General features: G+C 38.1%; 1 protein-coding gene across 4 annotated transcripts in view; it reads left to right on the forward strand.

Annotated features, from left to right (window-relative positions):
* Positions 1 to 27815, forward strand: part of PPP1R1C (protein phosphatase 1 regulatory inhibitor subunit 1C) — a 119297-nt gene extending 91482 nt beyond the window's left edge. For 2 of the 4 annotated variants that reach the window (XM_025460398.3, XM_025460397.3), the window contains exon 5: positions 24495 to 27815. In XM_025460398.3, the coding sequence (XP_025316183.1) occupies positions 24495 to 24539 (45 nt within the window). In that variant the 3' untranslated portion in view covers positions 24540 to 27815. Of the gene's footprint in view, positions 1 to 18755; positions 19242 to 24494 lie in introns of those variants that run through there. The other 2 variants (XM_025460399.2, XM_025460396.3) reach the window with 1 other exon arrangement.

The following is a 27815-nucleotide window of genomic DNA, read 5'->3' on the forward strand; positions in this document are numbered from 1 at the left end:
TGATCCTGGGGTCCCAGGATCAAGTCCCATGTCGAGCTCCCTGCATGGAGTCTGCTTCTTCATCTGTCTGTGTCTGTACCTCTCTCTCTCTCTCTGTGTGTCTCTAATGAATAAATAAATAATATCTTTTTTTAAAAACCCACTAGATTTAACTCAGAGGTGCAGATGAATGGCTTATCTTGGAAAGCAAGAAGATGTGGTAATATTTGACTCATCTCTGCATAACACTAATCACCTGGATTTGATTTGAGGCTGTCCCCTCACTACCACCTTCCAGGATGTGGGCTCATAAGATAAAGCATGTGATCTTCATTTGCCAAAGTCCTACCCATCCACTATGATATCCTCAACACTTAAGTCCACTGTCAGTCACCATTTATTATTGAACTTGAGCTACTATTTTTCATAGTGTGGCTGCTTCATCCTGCCTGGCCTCTTTGGGCAAATGTATCTGCAGTCAATAATATTGATAGTATTCTACTAACAAGTAACTTCTATTCCAATGGGGTTTTCCAATATCTTTAGAAGTAGGTGAAATTCACCATGGCTAGTCAGGCCCTACATGAGCTGGCTGCTTCCATCCTTTGACTTGGCTTTAAATCCATTCTGGTTTTCTGTCTTCAATGGCCCACTTCCTTTTTCTTATATATTGTCAAGCTCCCTCCAGTCTCTATGCCTTTACATTTTCAGTTTCCTTTACCGCAGTTTATTTTCTTCAGATAATCAACGTGGCTGGCTGCTAGTTAACAAGCAGCTCCTTCTTTCAGAACCATACAAGTTGTTCTGAAATCTCAATGAATTTCAGCTTTCTGCCTTTTTAAGTTCTCCAACAAGCAACCTGCATGAATGGGTTAGTCAAGGCAAGGGGGGCAATCTCCTGGTGGCAGGATTAATTTAAATTGCTAGACAGAATCAGATGGCAAAGATTGCACACAGAATAGACTGGATTCTGCTTTGAAGAATATATGCTATTAGGCTTATTAGGTACTCAAACCTAACTCATGCAAATAAATGCAAGTGTGCCCATTCAGTGTATCTAGCCAGTAGAAAGATCTTGATTAACACTCATTTCCCTGAAGAAAAATTCTTTCTAGCACATTATACACTAATTAATAAACTTTCTTATACTGATTGAAGTTACAAATGGTGCTCCTCTGAAGTGGATTTTCCATTAAGGTCCTTCAAATGCTAACTAGCTCTCCTTGGAGTGTTAGTCGTGATTAGTGTACTTGAATATTAATCAACCATCCCTAAGGAGTAGATAAAATTAACAAATATTTACTCCTGTCCACATACACTCACATATATCATATTCTCTATTCTGATGTGCATTATAGGAAACATACCAGTTAGGAATCAATCACGCATCCATAAAGCCAAACCATGAGAATTCTTTACTCTCCACTACTCCCAAACCAATTCTGAGTAATCAACATGAGAATTAAAAAATTAGTTTGTTACTGGGAATAAAAGTGCCATTCCCTTTCCTCCATCGATAGAAATAATGGGATTTGAAGAAATTGTTTCTGGAACCTCCCATTATAACTTGAAATGTATTTGTTTTACAGAAACAAGGCCAGTCTTGATTTGGCTTAAAATGGATCTGCTGGCATTGCATTTTTGGATCTTTATGGGTTAAATAGGCATTGAAGCTTACCTGAAAAACTATAATGAAACCCAAATTATGTCTTCCCTTTTTCTTTTCCTGGTCTTTCAAGTACAGGTATTGCACACAAGTATAAGCAGCAGTGTTGAATTTACTGACAATTTCGCTTTAAGATAAAAAGAAGAGAGAGTCTAACATCAAATATTCCAACATTAACTCTCAAAATTCTCATGAGACATTCCTCTCCTTTCTGGTCTCTCTACCTTTCATGTGATCCAACCGATAGCCTCCCCTCCTCTTCCCTTCCTCAGACACTGTCCACTCCCTTCTGATTCTGTCCCTTCTCTTCCAAAAGCAAAAGGTTCCCTTTTTTCTCACATCATAATACCCTACAGTTTTCTCTGAATCCTGGATGCCAACTGATAGGCCAGACCCCAAGGCCTGAGCCTCCACTATTAGTGAACTTATCAAAACAGCAAATATAGGTCTTTTCCTCTGGAGGATTTGTACATCAGCAATCTAGAAAAAAAATTCCCCACATTTTATATCTGTCCTTATAACAAAAAAAAAAAAAATAGATTCAGTTCCAAACATCTTACAAACACATTTTTGGGACACAATTTCTTCTAATTTATAGACTTCTTGACTAATGGAATTAGAAAAAAAAATGCTCATTAATTTTGGATTTTCTTCAAATATAATGGATGTGGCTTCTTATGATGATATTTGTTGCGTAACAAAAAGGTACAAGCTGTTCTGAGTCAATACACACTAATCTACAGCTATTTGTGTACAGAGTATTAACCTAAGAACAAGTATCTAAAAGTAATTGAGAGATCATAATAAGCTTCCTAAAATAACTTTGTAGGGAAAAAAATGAAAAATTTGATTCTAGTAATCGACTCTTCAACAGATGTAATCTGTCTCTCTGCATTCTTTTAGTGTTTTAGTGATGATATTTTCTAGGAAAAAAATCAGGACTGAGGTCATTTGCAATTTTGCAATAATGTTGGTTCAGGCTATGTTGGAATTCCTAGGACATTTCCATAATTTATGAGAAAAATACTTAAGACTAATTTAAAGTAGTACTATCCTAGAAAAACATCCGCCTTATCCCTTAGTAGCATTACCCTTGCAAACAGGCAGAGAACAGAGACCATCTATATATATTATGATGTAAAGGGGCAGTACAGAGTCCTAATTTCCTATATATCTCATCTACTGCCGTTACCTGAATCTTTCTTCAGGGGTAGGAGAAAAGAATACAAATTCTCTAGGAAAAAAAAATTGTTAAAATGTTCATCATATTATATCTCAAGGGAATGGAGGAAGAGCCTTCATTAAGAAAAGCTTGTAACTTGAATAATGAGATCTTGACCCAAAGAGAATGAGAATTTGAATGCCGTAGTAAAAAAAACAACCAGATTAGAATTCAGGAATTTTGAGTTCTGATGCTAGTTCTGATACTGTCTTGCTAATAGATCCTGGGCAACTCATTTAATTATTGGCAAACACAATTTCTCCAACTGTGAAATGGGAATAATATCAATGGTCCCTCCCATTTTTCAGCATTATGTTAAGAATAGAAAAATGAGTTTATTGCCCTGAAAAATTAAAAGTGCTATAATATGCCATTACTATTAATAAACAGGATGATAGAATTGAGATCAGGAAAATAATAGGAAAAGCAGAAGAAAGGCCCATGTTAGGTTAGCTAGTGTTAATCACAAACATTGATTATATAGGATGAAGGTGCAAAGAAAGGAAACTTTCAAAATAATCTTCTACTCCAAGACAGATTGAATGTCCCACCGGGAGGTTGAGGGAAGCTGTGCATCACCTGAACCTTACTTTTACCTAGAACTGGCTGAGATCATAATATAAGAGTAAACTAAGTGAGTGGAAAGGCATAGATGAACAACAACAACAAAACTTAGGGCATCCAAAATTGTAGATCCTATTTACTTGTATTTCAAAGTCAAATTGAAATAATGTCAAGGAAGGAAGTTCAAGAGCTAATTTGGGTATTTAAAAAAGTTTTTCTTTGCTATGTGTTTTTAGAGTTTTCAGGAGGTTGCTTTGAATGTGCTGTAACATCATGTGTGTCAATATATCTTCACAATTTACTGAAGGAGATGTTTAATCTGAGAAAACTGACAGATTTTAAGTGTCGTAAAACCTCGGTTGTGATCATTCTGGGCAAAACACTTCTTTTAGAATCACTCAAATTCTGTCATATGGTTATTTACAAATCCACACAGTGAGAGCTGGCCATAAATGTTCAAGGTTTTGTAATAATAAAATTATTGCCTCAAGAAAACATGAAATAAGTTGCAATGATTTTGACCTTTGACCTGCAAGTCTATGATATCCATCCTTCAAAAGTTGCCTTGCCCATGAGGAGACAGTTGCTGATTTTTATAAAAGATTTCCTAAATTTTCTCTATTACTATAGTTCCCGTAATTAGTCTAAGATTTAGATTTAATTTAAAGGACACTCCTGAGACATAATGGAACATTCCCCATTTTTGTCTGGTTCTCAACTCATCATATGTTACATTCAAAGATAGAGGTAGAAACAGAAAAGAAAATAATAAAAAAGAAATAACCCAGTTTCCTTCCATTTCTCTTTTCTGTCTTCCATGCCAAAGGAAGGTTCCAGGGAAGATATAATATAGGGAGAATAGACTAGTCAGGTCACTTTGGGTTTTACATGTCAAAACCCAAATCTAGTTAGTTCAGGCAAAAGGGAAATTTATTGAAAGATCACCTGGTTACTTTAGGTAAAGGGAAAACAAACCACTAGGAAGGGAAGGAGGGGGAGGAGTTGAGCTTCAGGAAACAGATTAATCAAAGGCTACATGTCTTTCATGTCCTTCACTTTGCCTGTCAACTTCCTCCTCGTCGAAGTCCCCTGTAGATGAGCCATCTTCTCATGGAGGAAGTATGATCATCGAGAGCAAACAAGTTTAATGTCTTACACCACCTATAATTTCAAAAGTCTTGTGTAATGACTTGTTTCAGACAGTAAAGTCATGGGGAAAAGATCATGATTGGCTCAGCTTGGGTCAAGCACCCTTCATCTTGGCACAATGACCAGAGGGCAAGGTGACATAAGAACCAGGCAAGTGCTGATGGTTCCCTCCCTATGTTTGGAGTGGTTCCTGAAGGAAAATGAGTGGAAAGGAGTCATTCCCTGTAAGCAGGGGAGGGTAGAGAGCATTGCTGAAAAGACCAATCAATACATATTCATTATAAAGAACCCGTCAGGAATATCTGGGGGATAATATTATTTGTTGAGAAATAAACAGGTCTTCCTTAGACACTTAGAAAATTATACCTCTTATTTCTGCCCACTTCTAATTATATTCTGGTAGTAATGTTGGCGGATTTCACACCATGCAGCCTCCAATTATAAAAAGGATTGTGTTCTTAAAATTGTAAGGGATTTGAACCTAACAAGACATGGAATCAATGCTACTAGTGGTATTTTGGGGGGTCAGTTTATAAAAGTAGAATATAATATGCCTAAGTTTTTATAGTAACAGTCCATTTCGATGTCACCAAACATTCACTGGAGTATCTTTCTAGAGACCCTGCTTTCCACACACCATGGAATACATTTCATCTCTTAGGGGACATCAGGCCACCAGATCATGATTGAGTAAGGGAAGTTAGGAAAGGGAACTCTGCTGGGATTTCCAGGCACTCTCTGCATCTGATGTGGTATGATGCAGAGAACATGGAATAAAAGTCTGACCACTGATGTTCTAGACTAAGGGACTGCTACTTGCTGTGAGACTTCAGAAGACAGGCCCTGGCTTTTTACATCTTAATATGATGGCGGCAGTGGTGGTGGTGTTGGTGGTGGTGGTGGTGTGTGTGTGTGTGTGTGTGTGTGTGTGTTAGGAGGAAGTTGGAATGCTGTTTACATTCAAAGCTATCTTTTAAAGTTCTTTCAACCCTTGTACCGAAGTACAATTACAGAAGTAACTGATAAAATGTACTTTTCTTATAGCACTATGGCTACTCAAGGGAAGACAGCTCTCTGAGCTAATAGTTGCTTATTCTCAATAATTTCGTGTTATTTCTAAAAATCTGGTGATTACCTTATAAGTTATCTATGTATTTTTTCCCTCAAAGTAGTTTCTATTATTTGAGGAAGAAATAGAAATAAATAACTAAGAAAATTAAATAGACAGATGGACAGTAAATTTGGGGAACAAATTGAAAAGATTTTATATCATTTGGGGGTGTGATAAGCCATAAACATACTTCAAGAGAATCCTTCCTCGTGAACTGTGGATTTAAATGAAATTCATGGTATTTGGAAAAACTTTACATTAATTTTTATTAATAATTTTAGAAGTTTTCTAATACAAAGATAATGAATTTTTGTGAATTGAATGTAATGTGTATACACTGAAGGTAAGATTGTTTACTTTTTTAAGAGAAGAATTTGAAAATTCAAAAGCCATGATTTTAGTGCAATTGACTTGTAATGTCCAAGGGGTTGGTTTGGAGCAAGGTTCCAATTTTGTAATGAAAAGAAATTTTTTTCCAGTAAGTGTTGAGAAACTAAGGAAATTAGGTAAGTAAACACTTTTTTCCCTTGTTATTACATTTAAATATCATAGGATAGAAATAACAAAATTATAATTTTAAGCCAAAAATGTTATTAGTTTTTTTTTTTCTTCTTCATATAAACGATATAAAATTGTTACTGCCTGGAGAATTGAGTATACAATTGCTCCTTTGCATCAAATGTTCTTAATAAAACTAAAATTTAAGAAGAAAGAAATAAAATGGTATCACCTCATCTAAGGAGAGTTTGCTAAAGATATGTAAAACGAAGAGATACTGTGATTTTACACAAGGGAGACAAGTAAAACAGACCAACTGTAGGGCAGCAAATCAAAGAAGAAAGTAGGTCAGCGAGCCCCATGGCAATACAATGAATTGCTGTTATTTAAAGGGATGGTCAGAGAGTTAAGCTGCCTGTGAACAAGAATGCCTACGAGAACAATGGTAAATGAACAGAAAAGCAGGGTCAGAGCAAAACAGTTGCAAGGCTCAGAGTGTGAACTGCATGTCCTTGGGTTGGGCAGAGGATGAAACAGCAGAACAATGTCATCATTCAGAAGCTTCCTGGCGGCTAGCAAGCTGCATAATGAGAAGCAAACTGAGCTGAGGCCCTCCACAGACAAAGTGGAGGAAAACAGCCTCAGGACGTGGAGAGAAGTGAGCAGAATGGGAGGCTGGATGTGAACTAGCAACTCCTCTGGATTAGCACTTTCCAATAAAAGAAAATTCTAAGTAACAAGAGAAGGACTGGAGAGACTACACTACTTAAACCCATTTGTTGTAAAAGCTATATATTCCCCCAGGGATTAATTACCTGTGTTTGGGGATCAGAGCGACCTTCTGTACTGGGGCAAGTACAGTTTATCTCGTTTCCATCTCTAAGTCTTACTACACATTGTCTTGAATTGTAATGACTAAGTGAGTCTAGCCTGGTAATCTAAAAAAGTACAGGAGACTGAGAAGAACGAAGTAACTTGAGATCAAGAACACTCTACTTTTTCTGTCACCAGTTTTTACAGTTGGTGTCTACACCAATTTGTCACATCTAATGACAGATGGAGCAGAAGTTCACTCATCTGAAAAAAAAAACTGACTAGGTTGAAAATTATTTATACTTTGGGAAATACGAGATGAATAAGAAATAGGAAAGTGAGATTGAAGTCAGTCATTTCTTCAGCATCCCTGCTATTAAGGCATCATTGCAGGAGTGAAGACCTTTCAGAATGATTTAAACAGGAAAATAAAATATCTTTCAGGAAATATGAAAGCTTCCTCAAGAAATGTGGTTCAAAGTGTTATGTGAAAGTAGTCTTCATGGTTGAAAACTTTTTGTCAGCTGTGTTTCCTTGTCTAGGTTCAGGGATTAGGAGCATAGAGTTGGGTTTCTTTTTTTTTTTTTTAATTTTTATTTATTTATGATAGTCACACACAGAGAGAGAGAGAGAGGCAGAGACACAGGCAGAGGGAGAAGCAGGCTCCATGCACCGGGAGCCCGACGTGGGATTCGATCCTGGGTCTCCAGGATCACGCCCTGGGCCAAAGGCAGGCGCCAAACCGCTGCGCCATCCAGGGATCCCTAGAGTTGGGTTTCATCTCAATCACAGTTTTGTCAGGTATAACGTCCTGCTTTATTTCTGAAAATTTTCCTTGCTTTGAAGTCTATTCAGTCCAAAAGTGTAATCAAACCAACATGAGTTCATTCCTGGGTGAGTTACAGATACACCAGGTGGAGTTGTCCCACAAAGTCAACTTTATTTTTGCAGCAAATAAGGAGATCACAGGGAGTAACTTCCAAAGCCATGACTCCCTGAACAAGGTGAATGGGTTCCTTTTATTTAGGGTTAGGGAAATACTGAAAAAGAGGAGCCTGGTCACCATATGTAGAGGCGGCCATAAGGTTGTATATGTGCCTTAAGGAAACATGCCTGTACATACGTTGTATGTTGTATGTCATATAAATGAGGCTTGTGCTCCTCCTCGGGCAGAGATTTTTAGTATTATAATGAGGTAAGTGTAATTGTCGGTCATTCTCAAGGTTACTCCTTGATCCTCTGTGCAGGCCCAAGTGTGGTTATGCCCAAACTGGTCTGGGTGGTCTGGGCCACCGGAGATCTTGTCAGGGCAGTTGCTCGCACTCAAGGGGCAATTTCACTTTCCATTTGCCTGAATTTAGAGATAAGCTGGAAAAGAGTTTAAAGAAAATTATGGGACAAAGGTGGGTGAGTACAACAGGTGGGCAGTAAAGATCAGGTCTTGGAGTCTAGCTGGCGAAAGAGTAATATAGCTACTCCTGCTTTCTTTGATTAATGTCAACAAAATATGTTTTCTCCACCCATTTATACTTTTAATCTGTATATATATTTAAAGAAATTTATTTTTTTTAAAGATTTTATTTATTTATTTATTTGAGAGAGAACCCGCAAATGAGGTGGGAGGCGGCATAGGGGGACGGAGAAGCAAACTCCCCACTGAGCAGGGAGCCCGATGCAGGGCTTGATCCCAGGACCCTGAGATCATGACCTGAGCTGAAGGCAGATGCTTAACTGACTGAGCCACCCAGGTACCCTGGTTTAAAGACATTTTTTATAGACAATCTGTAGTTTGGGTCTTATGTTAATAAATACCATGCTTTCTATTTGTTGCCCTGTTCTTTGTCTCCGTTTTTGTCTTTCACTCTTTCTTTGCCTTTTGTAGTTTCAATGTAGCATCTTGTATCACTCCATTTTCTTTCTTTTCTTTGACTATTGGTAATACTTTAAAAAAAATTTAATGATTGCCCTAGAATTTGCAGTATACGTTTACAAGTAATCCAAGTCTACTTTTTTAAAAAAGATTTTATTTATTTATTCATGAGAGACACAGAGAGGGAGAGGCAGAAATATAGGCAGAGGGAGAAGCAGGCTCCCCTCAAGGAGCCCGATACAGGACTTGATCCCCGACCCAGGATCACGACCTGAGCTGAAGGCAGATGCTCGATCGCTGAGCCCCCCGGGTGTCCCTCCAAGTCTACTTTCAGATAACACTATACCACTTCACAGTGTGAATACCTAATAATAATCAATACAATTGATTATTAATAATAATCAATACAATAATACAATACAATAATCTTATTCTCGTACCATATATCATCACTGTCATTCATTTCACTGATATATAAGCATGCTTAAACATATATACCTAACATATATACATAAGCATTCATAATTGAATACATTGTTGCTATTATTATTTTGGAACATCTGCTGTTAGATTAATTGAGAAGTTAACGGTTTTTATTTTACTTTCATTTATTCTTTCATTGATGATCTCCTTTCGTTGTGTAGATCCGTGTTGCTGATCTATGTTACTTACCTTGAATCTAAAGAATTTCAAACTTTCTTGCAAGGCAGATCTACTGGCAACGAATTCACTCAATTATTTTTTGTCTGACAAAGTCTTCATTCCTCCTTCACTTTGGAAGGATAATTTTACAGGGCACAGGATTATAGATTGCTAGGTTTTTTTTCCCGTCAACATTTTAAATATCACTCTTCACTCCTCTCTTGCATAGTTTCAGAGGAGAAGTTGGATGTGATTCTTACCTCTGTTCCACTCCAGGCAAGGTGTTTTTTTTTTTTCCCCCTCCCTCTGGCTTCTTTCAGTGTTCTCTTTCTGTCCCCCCCCCCTTTTTTTCCTGTAGTTTGAATATTATATACCTAAGTGTAGTGTTTTGGGCATTTAACTTGCTTGGAATTCTCAGCGCTTCCTGGATCTATGGTTTGGTATCTGAGGTTAATTAGAAAGAAGTTCTCAAATCATTATGACTTCAAATATTGCTTCTATGTCTTTCTTTTTTCTCACTCTGGTGTTCCCATTACCTGTATGTTACACCTTTTGTAGTTGTCCCACAGCTCTTGCATATTGTTTTGTATTTTTCTCTTGCTTTTCAGTTTTGCAATTTTCTACTGTCATGTCTTCAAGCTCAGAGGTTCTTTCCCCATCCGTGTGCAGTCTGCTAACAAGCCTGTCAAAGACGTTCTTCATTTTTGTTACAGTGTTTTTGATTGCCAGGGTTTCTTTTTTATTCTTCCGTAGAATTTCCATTTCTCTGCTTATATTATCCATCTGTTCTTACAGATTATCCATTTTTTTTCCATTAAAGCCCTTAGGATATTAATTATGGTTTTTAAAAAAGATTTTATTTATTTATTTATTTATTTATTTATTTATTTATTTATTTATTTATTAACGAGAGACACAGAGAGAATGGCAGAGACATAGGCAGAGGGAGAAGCAGGCTCCCTGTGGGGAGCTCGATGTAGGACTCCATCCCAGGACCCTGGAGTCACAGCCCGAGCCAATGGCAGGTACTCAACTACTGAGCCACCCAGGCGTCCCTTAATTATGGTTTAAGACACAATTCCTGGTGTGATAATTCTGACATTCCTGTTACATCTGACTCTGGTTCCGGTGGTTGTTCAATCTCTTCGAACTGTGTTTTTTTGCCTATAGTTGCCTTGTAATTTTTGTGGAAAGGTAAATATGATGTACTTGGTAAAAGCAACTGTGGTAAACAGATCATCTTTAGTAATGTGGTGGTAAGGGGTGGGGAGGAAGTGTCCTATGGTCTCTGAGAAGGTCTCGGCCTTTTAGCGAGCCTGTACCTGTGGACCGGAAACCTCACCAGTGCTTCTCAGTCCTCCTTCTCCCCACTTCGTTGGGATAGGATATTCGATATTTCTCTCCCGCCCCAGGTAGGGTTAGTCTTTAATATAATACCAGAAGGTTAGGCTCTGGTAAAAACCTCCTGAAGCCGACCTTGTTAAGAATAGAATGCTCTGATTTTTAAAATGGCCACTATCTCCTTTACTTTTTCAAAAGCATGAGGAGATTTTTCTCTGATTTTTATTGTGAGAACAGAGTAGAGCTCCTGGAGGTAAAATACACAAAACTGTGAGGGCCCCAAACAGCTGCCTTCCCACCCCTGGAGTTTTTAATCTGTCTTGTCCACACTGAGCCTTCAGCCATTCATCAGTTATAGTTCCGGTTTCCTACCCTGGCACTGATTTCCACATGGGTTTCTGCTCTAGCAAACTATGTTCCTCTGTATCCACCTTTCTCTATTTCTATATTTTGGAAGTGGTTTGCTCTGTGACCTTGCTTTTCTAGTAGATCTAAGTTGTTGATTTTTTTCAGCTTGTTTAGCTTTTTACTTTTCAGAATAGAGTGGTGACGTCTAAGCTCTTGCAGCTTGGACCACAGAGTGAATCTCTGAAAATGCTTTGAAACTCAGATCATGTTGCTCCTCTACTCAAACAAAAACACCAAAAATATCTGTCAGTAGCTTCCCAGGATAACAGCCAAAATGCTTATAACGTCCCCTGAGGTCCCACATTGTCAGCTCCTTCTCCTCCCTGCCTGAGTTCATCTCTCTGAGCTCACCTCCTCCTACTGCCTCATTCCTGACACGTCAGGCTCGTTGCTGTCCTTTGAACAGGGCAGACATGCTTCAGACAAAGCCTTTACAATTATTGTTCCATTTGCCAGGGACGGTCTTCTAGGTAGCTCCACAACTCATTCCTACCTTCTTTAAGGCTGGTCAGGGTCATTTTTCCTTGTGAGGAAGCTCTGTTGTTGCCACAAGGTTTCTCAGTGAGATTAGAATCAGAGCTGGATGATTTGGTTGGGGGCATATATTGGCATCAGGCTATGGTGGCCTATAGAGACACTGCTTCAGCAGAAAACTGCCCTGCCTGGAAGACAGAACCTTCTAAAATGCCAGCACAGGACATCCTCCAATGGGCATGCTTAAAAAAACACAGACAGCATTAGCTTCTGTGGCCGTAAATGCAACTCCCCTTTCGTTACTTTATTTTTAGTGCTTTCAAGTCTAACCACTGACTCCTGCTGATTGATGCATTCTTTATTTTAGACATGCTATTGTGTTCAATCAATGGCAGTCAAGTCTTGCAAGCTAGGGAGCCCTTCTGTCCCTTTCTAAAGTGAAATTGCTCAACACATTTAGCTCCATTATATGTAGGCTTAAAAATTTAACTCTATTTCTGAGTTCATAGGGAATGCATTAGCTTAGAAGCAAAAAGGGGTATTAGAAGGGCACTTGACTGTAGAGGGCAAAAGAGGCACTCAGTCTATCAAAGTGATTCTCTTCCTAGGCTGAGCACAGGATTCTCGCAAAAGCCTGGCTCCTACCTCATACTTACTGACAAAGAGGTGGGCACTTTACATTTTAAAACTAAGCTGCTCTCCAAAGATAGTATTTGAATTCACACTTCTAACAAACAGTATGCAAGTGTACCTCCTCCCCTACCTTCTCCTTCATATTTACTGCTAAATCTTTTACCTAGGGTTTGCTCTTGGGCAAGAGCTCTGGTGAAATATATCATAGTAAAAATATACTTAAGTTATATAACACTTGCAAATGGTTATGAATATCACATAAACATGCTGCCCCTGTTTCTGTGTATGGCGAAGAGAGAAGCATATCATACATTTACCCTCTCCAGGAAAATGCTTCCCCAAGCGATAGGGTATTACATGAAATGACCACGTGTTGATTTGTAGTTTATGTTAACTGACCGGTCACCATAGTAGAGCAGAGATTGACTGTGCTGTGTGTACGTAATTTACTTCAGATAAAGTAGAAAGGGATAGATTTAGAGTGAGTTCAGGACATGATAATGTGTTTAGCTTTGAAATGAAATCAATATGTCTCTTGATCTCTGTGACTCTAAGTGTATTAACGTATAGCTATGCATTATAAATGAATGACAAGAAGATTAAACAAAATACATGTGAAAGCATTTTGGGAAATGGAAAGCACATTTTCAATCTGAGGGATGATGGGCCCCGCTGTACCATATTATAGGTTACATTACATCCCTCAAGTATATCTAGCACGGCTGAGTATTTTGATAAGATTTGAAGGGTCAACTCAAAAGGAACCATTAGAAAACCATCTTTCTAGGGCCACTGAAATCACTCTTTGGTACTAGGAGGCCTTCAGAAAATGAATGGCTGTTAATTGTATTTTGCAAATAGTTTTTTTATCTAGAACTCAGACTTGCTGTTTCCCTTACTCTATCCAGTGTATTGCTCAGTAAATAGCCCTCCAAATTAATATCTCCCAAGTTGGAGCTCTTTTTTTCCCATATCAGCACTCTCCAAATGTATTATCTGTAGTACTAGTATGAAACATATATTCACAGAGTTAACTTCATTTACGTATACATCATCACCCCTTGACCTACATCCCCTTCTGACCTGTAGTTGTGTCTCTCCTGTGCTCAACACACAGGAGGGGCTTTATTACTTCCTGATATTTAACTCATATTGCTTGATGACTATTATGTCTCACCTCCCAGACTAGACCATGATGTGTTTTCTATGTCTTCCAGAGTCCTGTCTTAGGTTTGAGCACAGCAGAGAGAAAAAGTGCTTTTCTGATACGCTGAACATTATTTGGAACTTGGTTCTATTCTGGGAATGTTCCTGGGTGAGATTAAATTCTATATCTTTCCAATTCCAGATTCTGTGAAAAACAGTAACAGCTACAACAACAAAAGACTGACAAGTTACATCTAAAACTACCAGCCACGTAAAGTTCTTTCAAGGAACGTGATACTAAAAAAGGCCCTTATGATCTGGTCGCCTGATTTTCCTTCAGGTTTTAACTTGGGAAAAGGTCAATGACTGGGCAAGATTGAGTCCTGGTGACCCAGATGAAGAGCCCCCAGTAGGAATTAGGGGCCAAGATTTATGTCCTGGCTTAGCCAAAGGCTGCTGTGTGAATTTAAGCAAATCACTTTGCTATCTGAAATTGCTCCTTCATCTTGAAGCTAAAGAGATTAGACCAGGATTCATATTCACAATTATTTGTGGGTCAGAGACCCCTCTGAGATTTTGCTGAAAACTATGGGCCTTTTTCCCCAAAAAAACACAAATACGTCTATAAATAGAATGCCAAGAGGGTCAGAGGCTCTGTAAAATCCACCCACATATTCCCTAGCGGACTTTAGAATGATTTTCAAGGTCTAAAGTATGTGGTTGAAAAAAAAAAAAAAAAAGAATCTATTTGCATTTGTTACTCCCAGTGTGAATTAGTTTTAAAATGTGTATTTGAGCCATTTATGTCATTCGAAGTCATAATGACTTTTTTGCAATTTCAAGTACTTACAGCAGAGCAAATTTTTCAGTAGAAAAAAAAGATCTCTTTTGTGGATTAATAGCATCTCAGGGTCAGCGAGGTGGTCAGTCCCTCCTGCTACACAGTGCAGGCCTCCTTCTATGACCCATCTCAGAGACAGACGTGTAGCTGAGACTTGAACCCATGTGGTGATGAGGGCTCACTCACATTTATTGCTGGGCAAAGAGTTTCAGAATTGTCTTGTCTTTTTTGAGTTAACTCTGCCCTCCCCATGTAAATGTCTGCTACTGACCCTATTTCTGCCCTCAGGAGCCACATGAATTTTAATTCTTTTTCCAGTCTGTTAGGAATTCAATGGCAGCCTCTTTTGTCCTCTGTTAATTTTCTCTATGCCAGGCATTCCAGTTTCAAGTACAATTGTTCTAGAAAAGTGACTTCATAAGACTACTTTTAATCTCAATTACCTTCTTCAATGGAACTCTTGAAACAGCCCATAATTAGGCAGCATATTCCAGAAAAGGTCTGACAAACACATGGTTGGGCAGTAATTCCTTAAACTGCTGACTGCTGTGAGGAGTGCTGCCCACGCCACCAAGAGCCTGGTCCCTAAACAGGTGACTCTGCTGGGTCATGTTGGAATTGTGGTCACCTGAAACTCCTTTATCATACATGGCGGTTGCCCTCATTCTCCGTTGTTTTAGAAACAAAGTCACCTTCCTAGCACCCCTGCTCACCTGCACCTTACCCACATCAGCCTCTTCCCAGCTCTCGCACAGCTTTTGGAATGCTAGTTTTGTCTCTCATCACGCCATCTTTCCCTCCAAGTGCTGTGTTATCTACCAATGTAAATAAGCCTGCCTCCCTCCTCCCCCACCCCCCAAATTAATTGATAAACATATTGACCCGTGGTTGCCAAATACAAGCTTCCCTCTGTGGATTCATTATTCATGATTCTTCACTCAGTCACTTCACAACTTCATCCAACTGCGTGATCTGCAGAATGGAGAAGAGTGGGAAGATTATGTCCTGTTGGGGCAACATTTATTTCTTTCCTTTTCTTTTATTCAGTCTAGTTTCCTTTCCTCAAACTCTGTTGCTTTTTTTTTTTTTTTTTTTCATTCCTTCATGTGTTTCTACTGCACATCTTGGTCTTATATTTGTTTCCTTTTCCCGTGTTCCTTGGCCACGAGGGATGAAGCTCTGTTGTGTTTTTTGGGATCTCTGCCCTCTGCCTGTGTGCAGGGCTGGCTGTGTCGGCTGGTCCCAGGAGGCTCTCTGCTGTGTGCTGGTGGGAGTCAGTCCCCTGCAGGCAAAGTGTTTAAATACATGCCTAGTAGCATTCAGCAGGGGAGGAGGCTCTGAGGATTTTCTCAAACCCCCCGGACCCAGTTATTTTCTTCCAACTCCACAATTGCATTAATATTAAATGGAAGTCCAAAGAAAATATAGACACAAATTTATGTGTGTTTGGACATAGGAGGAGGGCATGGGGAGACAGAAATTATCAGATAATCCTCACAGACCTCACACTGTAATCTTACTACTATTTCGTCTGTAACCAAACAATATTACTGATAGGAAAAAAAGATTGAAAACGCCAAGTAACCGACTGTCCATTAGCCAATGGAAAGATGACATGAATGTAAATTGCTCTGAGAACCAAAGAATGTGTGGGTCTGCAGAGATGTTCATGTTACCAACTCCTGTCTCATCAAATCTTTCACCTAGAAATAGTTACTGTCATACTTGAAAAAAGCTAAGGAAGACATCTTCCAAGGTTTGCCCAAGTGAGTGATTTTACTTTTAAAAAGCTTTCCTCATTTGGGATCCCTGGGTGGCGCAGCGGTTTGGCGCCTGCCTTTGGCCCAGGGCGCAATCCTGGAGACCCGCGATCGAATCCCACGTCGGGCTCCCGGTGCACGGAGCCTGCTTCTCCCTCTCCCTATTTCTCTGTCTGTCTCTCTTTCTCTCTCTGACTATCATAAATAAATAAAAATTAAAAAAAAAATTAAAAAATAAAAAAATAAAAAAAATAAAAAGCTTTCCTCATTTAAATGTGTGACCATTATTGGGTTATAAAATAGATTAAATGTGGGTCAGGATAAGCATGTAGGCCTATACTCAAGTAAGGGAAGTAGTTAACGGTTTAGTAACTTGGGCTTTTTGGTTACCATATTTTCATAATGCTTGAGCCCCTCAAATAAACAAATCAATGTTGCCATTAAGTTACTAACTCAATTTAAATAACACTGTCTTAAACACAACTTTATTACTCTGTAGTTACCTTGTGGATGAAAGGGATGAGCTCTGGAGGTCATAGAACCTTCCCCAATTGAGAGAGGTACAGACAATTTCAGCTTAGGAGAGTGACAGGTGGCTGAATGATTATTGTGCTTTAATATGTCAGAGGGAATCCCAACATTGTCTAAGCAAGGTTTATAGGTACTGCAAACCTATAACGAGTCCTAGAGAATGACAGGAAAATATTCGTCAATATCCAAAAAGGCTAAAGCTGAACATGAGTTAGGGTCTCCTGCCGGTGGAACTTTATGCCTCATTCACTATTCATTCAGTCAGCCATCAGTACATACTGAGGAAATACGATGTGTCATAACTTATCTTAAAAATACACCATCCTTATGACCTTGAACAAATCCTTTACCATCTTCAAGTCTAAATTTTACCATCCAGGTATTTCTGTCATAGGTTTAGTGAGGTCTAGAACTAAGGTATATAAGACTCTAGCAGAGTCACTGATTGGATGTTTACTGAATAAATGAACTAACTCCCTTACCTTCTTAACATTTAGATCTCCCCTTCCCGTGTTGTTATTTATAATAATATAAAATAAATTCCATTTGTTAACAATAAATGTCTCTCTACAGTTTTGGGTCAACAGGAATTGTGAGTGATCTGTGCTTGTGGATGAAATCAAAGTATTTAAATATTATTACAACTGATCAAATATTTTTGCAAGATAATCCACCAAGCCCAAGGATGTCATTCTTTGCCAAACAGTACTCTGAGGCTTGCTGACTGCAGTACATGCAAATCTACACTTTTTTTTTTGAGTTTCTTTGTTTCATAACAAACATGAGCAGTGACTTCCTTTCATTCATCAATTCTAACTGGAATACTTTTCAGTGACACTTAGAAAAATCTCATAAACCCATTTTCTAAAATACAAAATTTTTCATGTTCAGTAGCAATGCGTGGAGTGTCCACTGGGATGGTGTTTTAACAGAACAGACCCAAGTGAAACAGAAGGTAATTTTGTAGATTTTGAGTATGGTTGTGGTAGTTGCCTTCTGGTTTATACTCCCAAATGTGAAATTTTGAAAAAGAATAGGCCAAAGACACATACCAACTTACTTATTAATTGTATCAGTCATTTGCTCAATCAATATGAGTGAGTACATACCACCTGCCAGGTATTGTGCCCGGGACCCCGAACTGAAAGTGTATAATTTTGACATCAAGAAGTTTGCTCTAATGAGAAAGATATGTAAACAAATCAGTTCTATAAGGAAAGTGATACAAGAGAAAGTGATCCAAGAGCAGTAGGGAAATATGAGAAAAATCTAGCCAAGTCCGCTTGGGGAACTAGAAGAGCCTTCACAGAGAAGCAAGCTGAGGCGGAGACATGAGTAGGAGATGATGGGGTGGGTGAGTAGGAAGCTACTTGGCAGTGAGAAGAGAAAGAGAAGAGCATGGAGGCTTGAAGGAGCCTGGAGCGATCAAGGAATGTGCAGGAGTAGGTTGGTGTCCTTCACTCTAACCCATAAATAACCATGTAAGGGGAAGCAGGAAGGCCTGGGACAATAGGGAGGGGCCAGATCTATAAGCCTGTGTGGCCGGCAGAGGGGTGTCAGGGTTTTGCCTCTCTGTGGGCTGTGGGGGAAGTTACTGAAGAATTTAGTATACAGAAGTTTCGTAATCAGATGAATATGTTCTTATTCCTGAAGGAGACTAACAATATTGTGATTCTTTTGTTGTTTACAAGTTACAGGCATGGCACACACACCCCTTTGTTCCTAGGGGTTTCTTCAGTGGTTCTCATTGTAATGGAATTCAGGGATGCCAAAAGAAATATTTGAACTAAATGATATATCAGAATTATAATAAGAGCCTGTGAGCAGATTTTTAGTTAACAGGTTTTTAATAGGCTGTGATGCAATTCTTAATGGAGAAGATTTAATTATAAAGGAAGCCCGTCTCCAATGGAAATTTGGCTGGGTGTGTTTTTATTTCTCCTTGAATTAAAAGGTTTATATAGGGTTAGATGGTTGAAATTCTTGGAGAAAACACGTATACACCAGGGCAAACTTTCCACTGACTCTCTTTATTTCTTGCAGCAAAGCACTGAATCTGCTAGAAATAAATTTCACTTATATAGAGCATAATTTTTTATAATTTCAGGGGTTAAGCATCTGAAAGGCCAGAATGAATCAGCATTCCCTGAAGAAGAAGAAGGTGTAAACGAAAGAGAGGAGCAGTGGGAACATTAATTACGGGTCTGCAGCAAGAAGGCTTCTTGGGAATAACTGAACTATTAACTTTCTGAATATCCCATGGAAGGCCACTGCTTGACTTCCAGAAGCATTCTCCACCTCTGCTCTCCACACTCATACAGTAGTAATACACCTCCTGGGAAGCTCTCCTTGATTGAACTTTAGAACTAAGTACAGATTGTGCGAAATTACTTAAAATTAAAGAATAAACATTTATTTTATGGTGATTTTTCTTTTTAATGATATCTGCATAGACATTTGCAAACATGTGAGTGTTCTAACTTTAATAACTGCCGAGCTTAATCCCTGATGTCCTACTGATGTGGTCTGCCTTCTAAGGTCAAATGTAAATAGCTTCACTTTAAGAGTAAAAAATAAATATTAAATACATTTAGACATGAGTGTGTGTCTGGGTTTAACTTACAGAGGAATGTTTAATGAAACTTTTAAGTTAAGATTGGCATTTATCATGTTTCTGTATACAGAACGGTACATGGTATTTATTTCAAAATGATGAAGAAATGCCCAATTTCATGATTCAAAAGATTGTAATATAATGGTCTTTAGATATTGAACATCCGTTTCCCTCCAACATGCTAATGGTTAAAGGACTGCGAAATTCTCATTTTTCTGAGCTGTGAGAGAGATATTTGTCAGCATCTCCACTAGGTATTATGAAACAAAAATGCTAAATCTAAAATAAAATATGCCCAAATCTCCCCTTCCACTTTTTTGGCTATTACTTGAAATGCGAGCTATTTCCTATCGCATTTTAAGAAATCATTAGAATTTTATAAATCTATTATTATCAAATAAGAAATTCCATTAATCCATGCATATAGTTATTCATTAATTCAATAACTATTTTTAATGAGTCTACCTCCACCAAACGACTTTGGGGTTATAAAAATAAAGGAAAGATAATTTCTCATCCTTACAACTGGCAGAGAAGATAAAGCATCAGCATAAAGCAGGTTTTCCAGGAAGGTAGACACATATTTATTGAAGAGGACTTTTGGTTTTTAAAGTTCTGGCTTTGGGCAGCCCGGGTGGCTCAGAGGTTTAGGGCCACCTTTGGGCCAGGGCTTGATCTTGGAGATCCGGGATTGAGTCCCACGTCAGGCTTCCTGCATGGAGCCTGCTTCTCCCTCTGCCTGTGTCTCTGTGTCTCTCATGAATAAATAAGTAAAATCTTTGAAAAAAAAAAAAGTTCTGGCCTCCAGGACAATACTAATTATTTTTTAAAGATTTTTATTTACTTATTTATTTTAGAGAGAGCTCGTGCATGAGCAGGGCGAGGGGCAGAGGGGGAGGAAGAGAGAAAGAATCTCAAGCAGACTCTGTGCTGAGCATGGAGCCTGATGCAGGGCTCCATCTCACAACCTGAGATCATGACCTGAGTGGAAAGCAAGAGTGGGTCAATTTAGCTGACTGAGCCACCGAGGCATTCCATTAATTGTTTATGGCATTTAAGGTAAAGTATCTATGCCACAAATTTAGTAAGGATGATGGAATGCCCAGTTTGGTTCCCACACTCATGATATTGGTGAGGTTCAATGTGTCATGGATGAAAAAAATGAAAATATTTCTCAGAAGTCAGTAAAGAGGGAAATTAAGACTGGAAGGAAAAAAAATGTGAAATCCACTGTGGAATGTTATATCAAGATTCAAAGAAGTAAAACTATCGTTTTTATCTTTAATGCAAGCTTTATAATATAGAAATTAAGAGAAATATGTGAATCAGACAATGCATTAGAGATAACAATCATTTTTCTTAGTATATTTTCCTCAAGAAAATAAATGCAAAACTCATGGATAAGTAGTATCACCAAGTATGAATGAGTACTCTGGTTCCAAGTGTCTTTCCTCCTTCATGTCCTCCTTTCCTTCCTTCCTTCCTTCCTTCCTTCCTTCCTTCCTTCCTTCCTTCCTTCCTTCCTTCCTTCCTTCCTTTTTGTTCCTTCCTCTCCTCCTCCCCACCCCCACCCCTAGCCTTTTATGGGTTTTTTTGTTGTTGTTTTTAAGCCAGTTTCAGTCAATACTTTCTGGAGTTTCTAGATCACCTGCTGTGACTATTTGATTTCCTAAATTTCTTTCTACTTAAAACATGATTAAGGCACAGATTTGTTTTACATGATTTTTTAATTTTTTGTGTTTGGAAAACATTCTGATAGCACTTCAGATTATTTGAGATACCCAAGGTGCTAAAAAATAAAAGTTTGCTCTTCTCTTTCCTTGAACACACTTTCAATTTCTTTTCTTTCTTTTCTTTTCTTTTCTTTTCTTTTCTTTTCTTTTCTTTTCTTTTCTTCTTTTCTTTTCTTTTCTTTTCTTTTCTTCTTTTCTTTTCTTCTTTTCTTTTCTTTTCTTTCTTTCTTCTTTCTTTCTTTCTTTCTTTCTTTCTTTCTTCTTTCTTTTTTTTTTTTTTTTTTTAGGATTCAGACAAAAGAAGCCAAAGCTTTTGCTGACTTTGTAACATCATTTGGGTAAATAAATAGCATGGCTTCTGGATTCTTCTGTTCTCTATTAAAAACACAAAAATATAAAAATTAAAAGCATAAGTTTTCCTTAGGAAATGTTGGTTTATTCCATTCTGTTCTCTACTCTCAAAACAGAGATTACAATTAAAAGCATAAGTTTTCCTTGGGAAATATGTTGGCTTTCTCAGAAACCTGAAGGAAGCCAGCTGAGATAATGGCTTTTCAGTTTCCTTTTCACACAATTATAGTTTACAACAAATTTTTTTCAAGAAGACAACTTGGCTTCAGTTTGGCTGAATGGTTAAAGAAACTTTCTGAACAAAACAAAACAAAACAAAAACTTTATCTTTCCCAGACACATTTATAATATAATAGTTAGTAGCTTTGAGTCGCTTCAGCTTGGGTTCAAATTCAACCTCTTTCAAATTTTAGACTCAGTTACTCCATTTGTAAAATGGGTACCACCATACTTACCCCTATGGGTTATTGTAGAAATTAAATAAGATACATTAAAATGCTTAGTCTAGCTTAACGAGCATTTAATAACTGGTGCCTATTATTATGATCAGGGTGGGAAAGGACCTGATGCTATCTATCCAAGCCTTACCCAAAACACGATCCTCTTCAACATCACAGACCAGTGATTGATCCCCTCCCTTCTTTAATAACACCAGCTGAACCCCAAACCCAGCCACAGAGCTCTGTTCTCTGTGTGAAACTCTTTTTCCTGTCCTTCACCTCCTTGATCACAGCCATTCAACCCTGTGATGTCATCTCGTACGTGGCCTCATCTCTATGTAAAACACCACCAGGTCTTCCCAACCTTTCTCATCATCCTGGCCACTTGCTATGGATCCTCTTTAATTGTGTATACTGAATCTAAGAAAGGTTGTGTCAGGTAGATATGTTGGATTTTTTCCCTAATCTCCCTAAACATGAGAAACTGAAGCATAGAGTGTGTCAGGGCAGAGCAGAATTCTAGGCCAGGGTTCTTTCTACTAGACAGTAATATTGTAAGCCTCTTCTCTTCCCAGAGTGGGCCAGGGTAAGGGTCTTTATAAAAAACAAAATTCTGAGACTTTTTCTGTTCTTAAAAGTGTTTTCACCATCCATTTTAAATTTTAATTCAGTTATGGCAATGTTTTCTACATCGTGGAAACTGATTATTTTGTGTCGGTAAGGGACAAATTACTTTTATTTTCATATTTATAAATTGTCATAATACATATTAGAAAAGACACTATTGGTGCTCCAAACCCGTGATTTTATAGCTATTATTGCTTACAATGAGAAGTAGGCAAAGGAGGGAACTCAAAGGAGCCTGGGAATTTGAGGAAAAACACTGGAGAAAGTAAACTAAAATGGTTTTGGATTTATCTTCATTTTTTGTTTCTTACTGTACAAATAGGACTTAGCATCTTTTCCCTTTTGTGTTATGTTTAGTAACAAGGACCCTAATGTGAAGGAATGAGCACAGTGAACCCTAGAAGTATATGTCACTAGGATGAGAATCTTAGAAGGAGAAGAATATTAGAATATGTTTGGCAAATGATTCATCATCATTATTCAGAACAAGGATTTGACAGCAAATAATAGAAAACCCCGCAAACAATAGCATACAGGCTTATTTATGTCATGAGATTAAACATCCAGGACTAAAATTGTGGCTCAAGACTCCAATGGGCATACAGACACTTTTCATTTTCCTTAATATTCTCAAAAGTTGTAACTTCATGCTCCCAAGAGAGCTGCTGCTCCAGGCATCCAGTCTGTTCTGAGCAAAAAGAATAGTGGGAAGAGAAAGGCAAAGAATGTAGCAGAGAAGCAAAGCTATCTCAGAGCCCCCCAACTACTGTCTTATGGACCAGAGCTGTGCCACAAGACCAGCCCTTGATGCAAAGGAGTTGGAGAAAGTAAATACTTTTTTACGCTGCATTTATTTATTTTGAGAGAGAGTGTGTGTGCACATGCACATGCATGCAGCGGGGAGGGGCAGAGGGAGAAGGAGAGAGAATCTCAAGCCGACTCCCTGCTGAGCATGGAGACTGATGTGGAGCTCGGTCTCACCCCTTGCCCCTGCCCCTGAGATATGACCTGAGCAGAGAAATCAAGAGCCGAACATTTAACTGAGTGAGTCACCCAGGTGCCCCAAAAGTATTTTAAACCAGGAACCTTGTGACCTTCCAACTCAGTCAAGGTTCTCTTTGTAAGTTTTGAAGTGACCATCATATCAGCTGAGCAACGAGCAATATCTGCTTCCCAAATGAGCAAAATTCAGGGAATTTCTTCTTCCCTGGGGTATCCAAAGGAAGTATAGACTATTCAATACATGTCGAAGAGTTAAAAATATTAATGCTTACTAGGTATTTTTGCTATTTAAAGTGCATAAATTAGGTTAGTGTTTATGATAGGCGGTAGTTAGATAGGAAAATTCAGATGCCCTGAATTATTCTACAGTATTTTTCATGGGATAATTTGGTGTCCATTATAAAAGGATGTTCTAGAAACAAGAGACCAATATTCTAGTTTATTATTTAGTAAATACATATGAATGAATGCTGAGGACACAGGTATTACTAAGATAGTTAAGGTCCTCAAATCCATGAATGTATATTCTAGTGTTTGAAGACTGCTCATACTCATGTGAATTAATACGTAAATTATTATTAATAATAAATAAATGAAATCATGCCACATAGTGATACATTCCTGGAAGGAAATAGAATGAGGTGATATGGTGGGGCGTCTGGGTGGCTGACTCCGTTAGACATCTGACTCTTGATTTCCGCTCAGGTCATGATCTTAGAGTTGTGAGATCGAGCCCTATGTTGGGCTCCCCACTCAGCGTGGAGTCTGCTTCAGATTCTCTCTCCCTCTGCCTCTGCTCTTCCCCACCCTTGTGCTTGTGTGCCCATGTGCACTGCTCTCTCTCTCTCTCTCAAAATAAATAAATAAAATCTTTAAGAAAAAAAATGAGATGATGTGGCACAGGATGGCATCTCCTCGTTGATCATAGCTGTGTGACATTGGGGAAACCCTTCAATCGAAACGGGCTCCAGTTTTCTGAGGAGTCAAATGTAGAGAGTGATACGAGGAGGTGGATCAAAGGATCCTAGGAGGCTCCTTCCCACTCTGAGATCTGTGTCTCCCCTCTGATTCTCTTTCAGGAACTGCAGACACGCAGCAAAGGAGAAAAGAAGAGACAGGAATAGACAGAAAAGAGCAGCATTAAGAGAGAATGGAATCAGAAGAGGAAGGGGTATCTCTGTATGGTTGTATGACAGTCAACAGGACAAAATTGTTGTCATTAAGAAATATACACCCATATGTACGTATGTATTTAGCAACGTTAGCATTGTAACCAATTATATTTTCTGTCTTTTAAAACTTCCCCTTAGAAGATGATCTAAAAAAAAATGGTGATCATTTTTTCATTTGTTGTTGTGGTAGTGTTTTCCTTAAGATTTAAAAGTCCTTGCAAGAAAAATTTCCTCCTACAAATCACTAATTGGATAATTTACTCTATCCTAGCACTCAGGCTTTGTTGCTATTAAGTCGCATACCAGATTTTTCCCTTTACAGAGATTTATGTGACATGGTATGAAATTCTCTGGAACTTTTCCACGGGGTTCTGGAATAGTTTGTTATTTTACTTTTCTCCACCAGGTGCAAAATGGGTTGATAACAACCAGAAGCTGACTTGTCAGTGCTGTTGTGCTCCAGTGGGAGCTTGGAAAAATACCAACACAAAACCACCACCACCACCGCCACCAGCGTCACCTCCACCTGCATCATTGTGTGTTATTTTCTCCCTCTTGGATCGCCTTCTGAAGCACTTTAGATATTTGATGCATAAATATTGACACGTTTTTCAGAAAATTTTCCTTTGTTTTATTTATTTTTCTGATTATTTATGCTATTCTATGTGCCAAGTTCTTCCTTTTGGTTTTATTTTTCTCTACTACTAAAAGGGAGCTCTTGAATTTGGGTGACTTTTAAGTGATTCATTTTTAGTTTTTCTAAGTCTGGAATCTGAGCCTTCCTTTACAATAGAGAAGCTTTCAAATATATTTCCTTTTTTCTTTTCAAATTTCATCATATTTATTTACTCTTCTGTTTCTTTTTCAAATCCATTGGTCTTGATTCAATTTAGTTCCACAAATACCTATTAATAATTTACTACACACTGACCATTTTTCAGTTATAAAAATGTAAAGGGTATTATTATTGTTGCTGCCCTCCTGCCAGTTAATATCAGTTCAGTTCTTTATAATTAATAAAGTGGCCTCATCTATGTTTCTCAGTTAATAATCACATTAAATATATATGACAGTTAGGATTCAGTTTATAGATCAGAGAACTGGAGTCCAAGGAAAATAAATGGCCCTAAACGAATTAATAATCCAGCAAACCCTTTTACTAGCTGATGTTCTTTTTGAGAAATTGTGATACTTTTTAGGATGGAAAAGCCCGTCTTCCTTAGAAACCAGAGCTTTTTGCATTTTCTTAGAGTGTCTTGTAGACTGCATTCTACATTTCAGACCTAAAAGCACAGGGGTGGGGAGCGGTGCGGGGTGGGCGGGAATAATTTTGTTAGAGGTGCTGGAATGGAAAGAAGCACCTGAGTTCTACTTTAATTCTTTGATTGACCTCAAACTAAAATGACCTTTGTCCAATAAAAGAGGCAAATTTGAAACTCCTTTTAAACTACGTGACTCACTTAAAAATATTTTTTATATGTAAATCTGTGCTTTAAAAAAACAATCTTTAATATCTAAAAAGTAGGAGAGAATTACTGAGTTTATGCCACTGTTGGGTACAATCTTTTCTTAAAGAAAAAGGCATCGATCTTTTTAAGTTTCTTTTCCTTGATTTCTAATAAATTGAAAAATCATCTCACAAATTGCTATTTTTTGTTATGGCCTTCCCCTTTCTCTACACCCCTGTCCCCAGGATCTGAAGAATACTAATTTTTACTTACCACTCCCAGATTTGTATTACCCAAAAAGTAAAAATAATATAAACAAGCATAATTACCATAGACTTAAATGCATAATTGTGAAATAAAGTATGGCTCTTAGGCATTAGAAAACAGTATGTTAATTAATGAGGAACCACAGAGAACATTCTAACTGCTGCTCTCCTCAAGCTAACTGAGAAATCAATTTATTGATATTTCAAAATCCCTTTCTTTTCTCAAGAGCAGCGATAGGGTTCAGGACCCACCACTGCAAAAACACGGCACCTTGGCACAGTGAATATTGTCGACTGAAGGAGTTTGAGAAAATGGCAGAAGCAGGAAGGTCAGCTTCCCTCTGCCCTTCTCCCTGAAATGGGCCATAAAACCCTCACGTGAGACGTGCTTTATGCCCAAAAGAGAGAAGCACCCTTGTCTCTGAAGACAAAGGGACTCAAAGAAGAATCCAAACAAGAACTTATCCTAAGTTCCCCCAGTTTACTGCACTGACCTCATACTCCTTAACTCATCTTGGTCTTCCACGACCGACCCCATTCTTCCTCAACCCTAGCACAAAACACTCAGATCTGTTTCTTTGGATCTTCATTTCCTGATGAGGGCTCCCATGTCATGTAAAACTTATATTAAGTAAATCTGTATGCTTTTTTCCCTATTATTCTGTCTTTGTCAGTTTAACTTTTCAGACCCAGCCAGAAACCTTTTATCGCTCTTACAGTAGCAAAGGTATAGCATGGGCTTAATATGAATCAAAATGATGGGATGATAACTTAAAAAAAAAAAAAAAGCTCATAGCTGTTTGACCATCTCTCTAATAATTGCATGAGAATATCTTCTCTTTCTTCTTTATTTTTTAAAGAGACTGGCATTTGCCGAGGCACTGTCGTAGATGGGCAGGTTACATGACACTTCCCTGCAGCATAAATTCTGTGGATGTTTCTCTAATCATACTAATTACATTACCAGATGTTCTCATCTTTCTTCTTTTGCCTTAATGGGACATGAATTTCCTATTTTGAAATTGCCACTTATGTGTTATATTTGTCAAGTGTTTTAAACACTATCTGGTCCTTTATTTGCTTTTGAAAACACTCAGTGGTCTAAAACTTGAACTTGACGTGAAGGCCAGGGATGACCAGGGTAGGAGTTATACTGTTAATTATACTTCTACTAACTATACTGTACTAGCGCAGTTATCTTGGACTTTCACAGGATGCCAGGCTTGAGCTGTCTATTTTCATTGTCACTATAAATAGAGTTTTCATAGGAAGCAGTTCACTGGAACAAATTATTTCGCTGGAACCCATTGCTAGCTAAATGAGATTCTTAAAAATAATTCTTAAGAGTATGGGCAGAGAAGTATTAGAAATTAGACATTGTCATCATAAACTACCAAAAGCTGTGTTGGTAGAAGATAATCTAATGCAATATTCTGGGGGAAAATAATTGCCAAAATCAATAAATTTTGATTTAAACTATAAATAAATTTGTATGCTTTTCTCCTATTAATGAA

The sequence above is a fragment of the Canis lupus genome, chromosome 36 (assembly GCF_003254725.2).
Source record: "Canis lupus dingo isolate Sandy chromosome 36, ASM325472v2, whole genome shotgun sequence".
Taxonomy (NCBI): domain Eukaryota; kingdom Metazoa; phylum Chordata; class Mammalia; order Carnivora; family Canidae; genus Canis; species Canis lupus.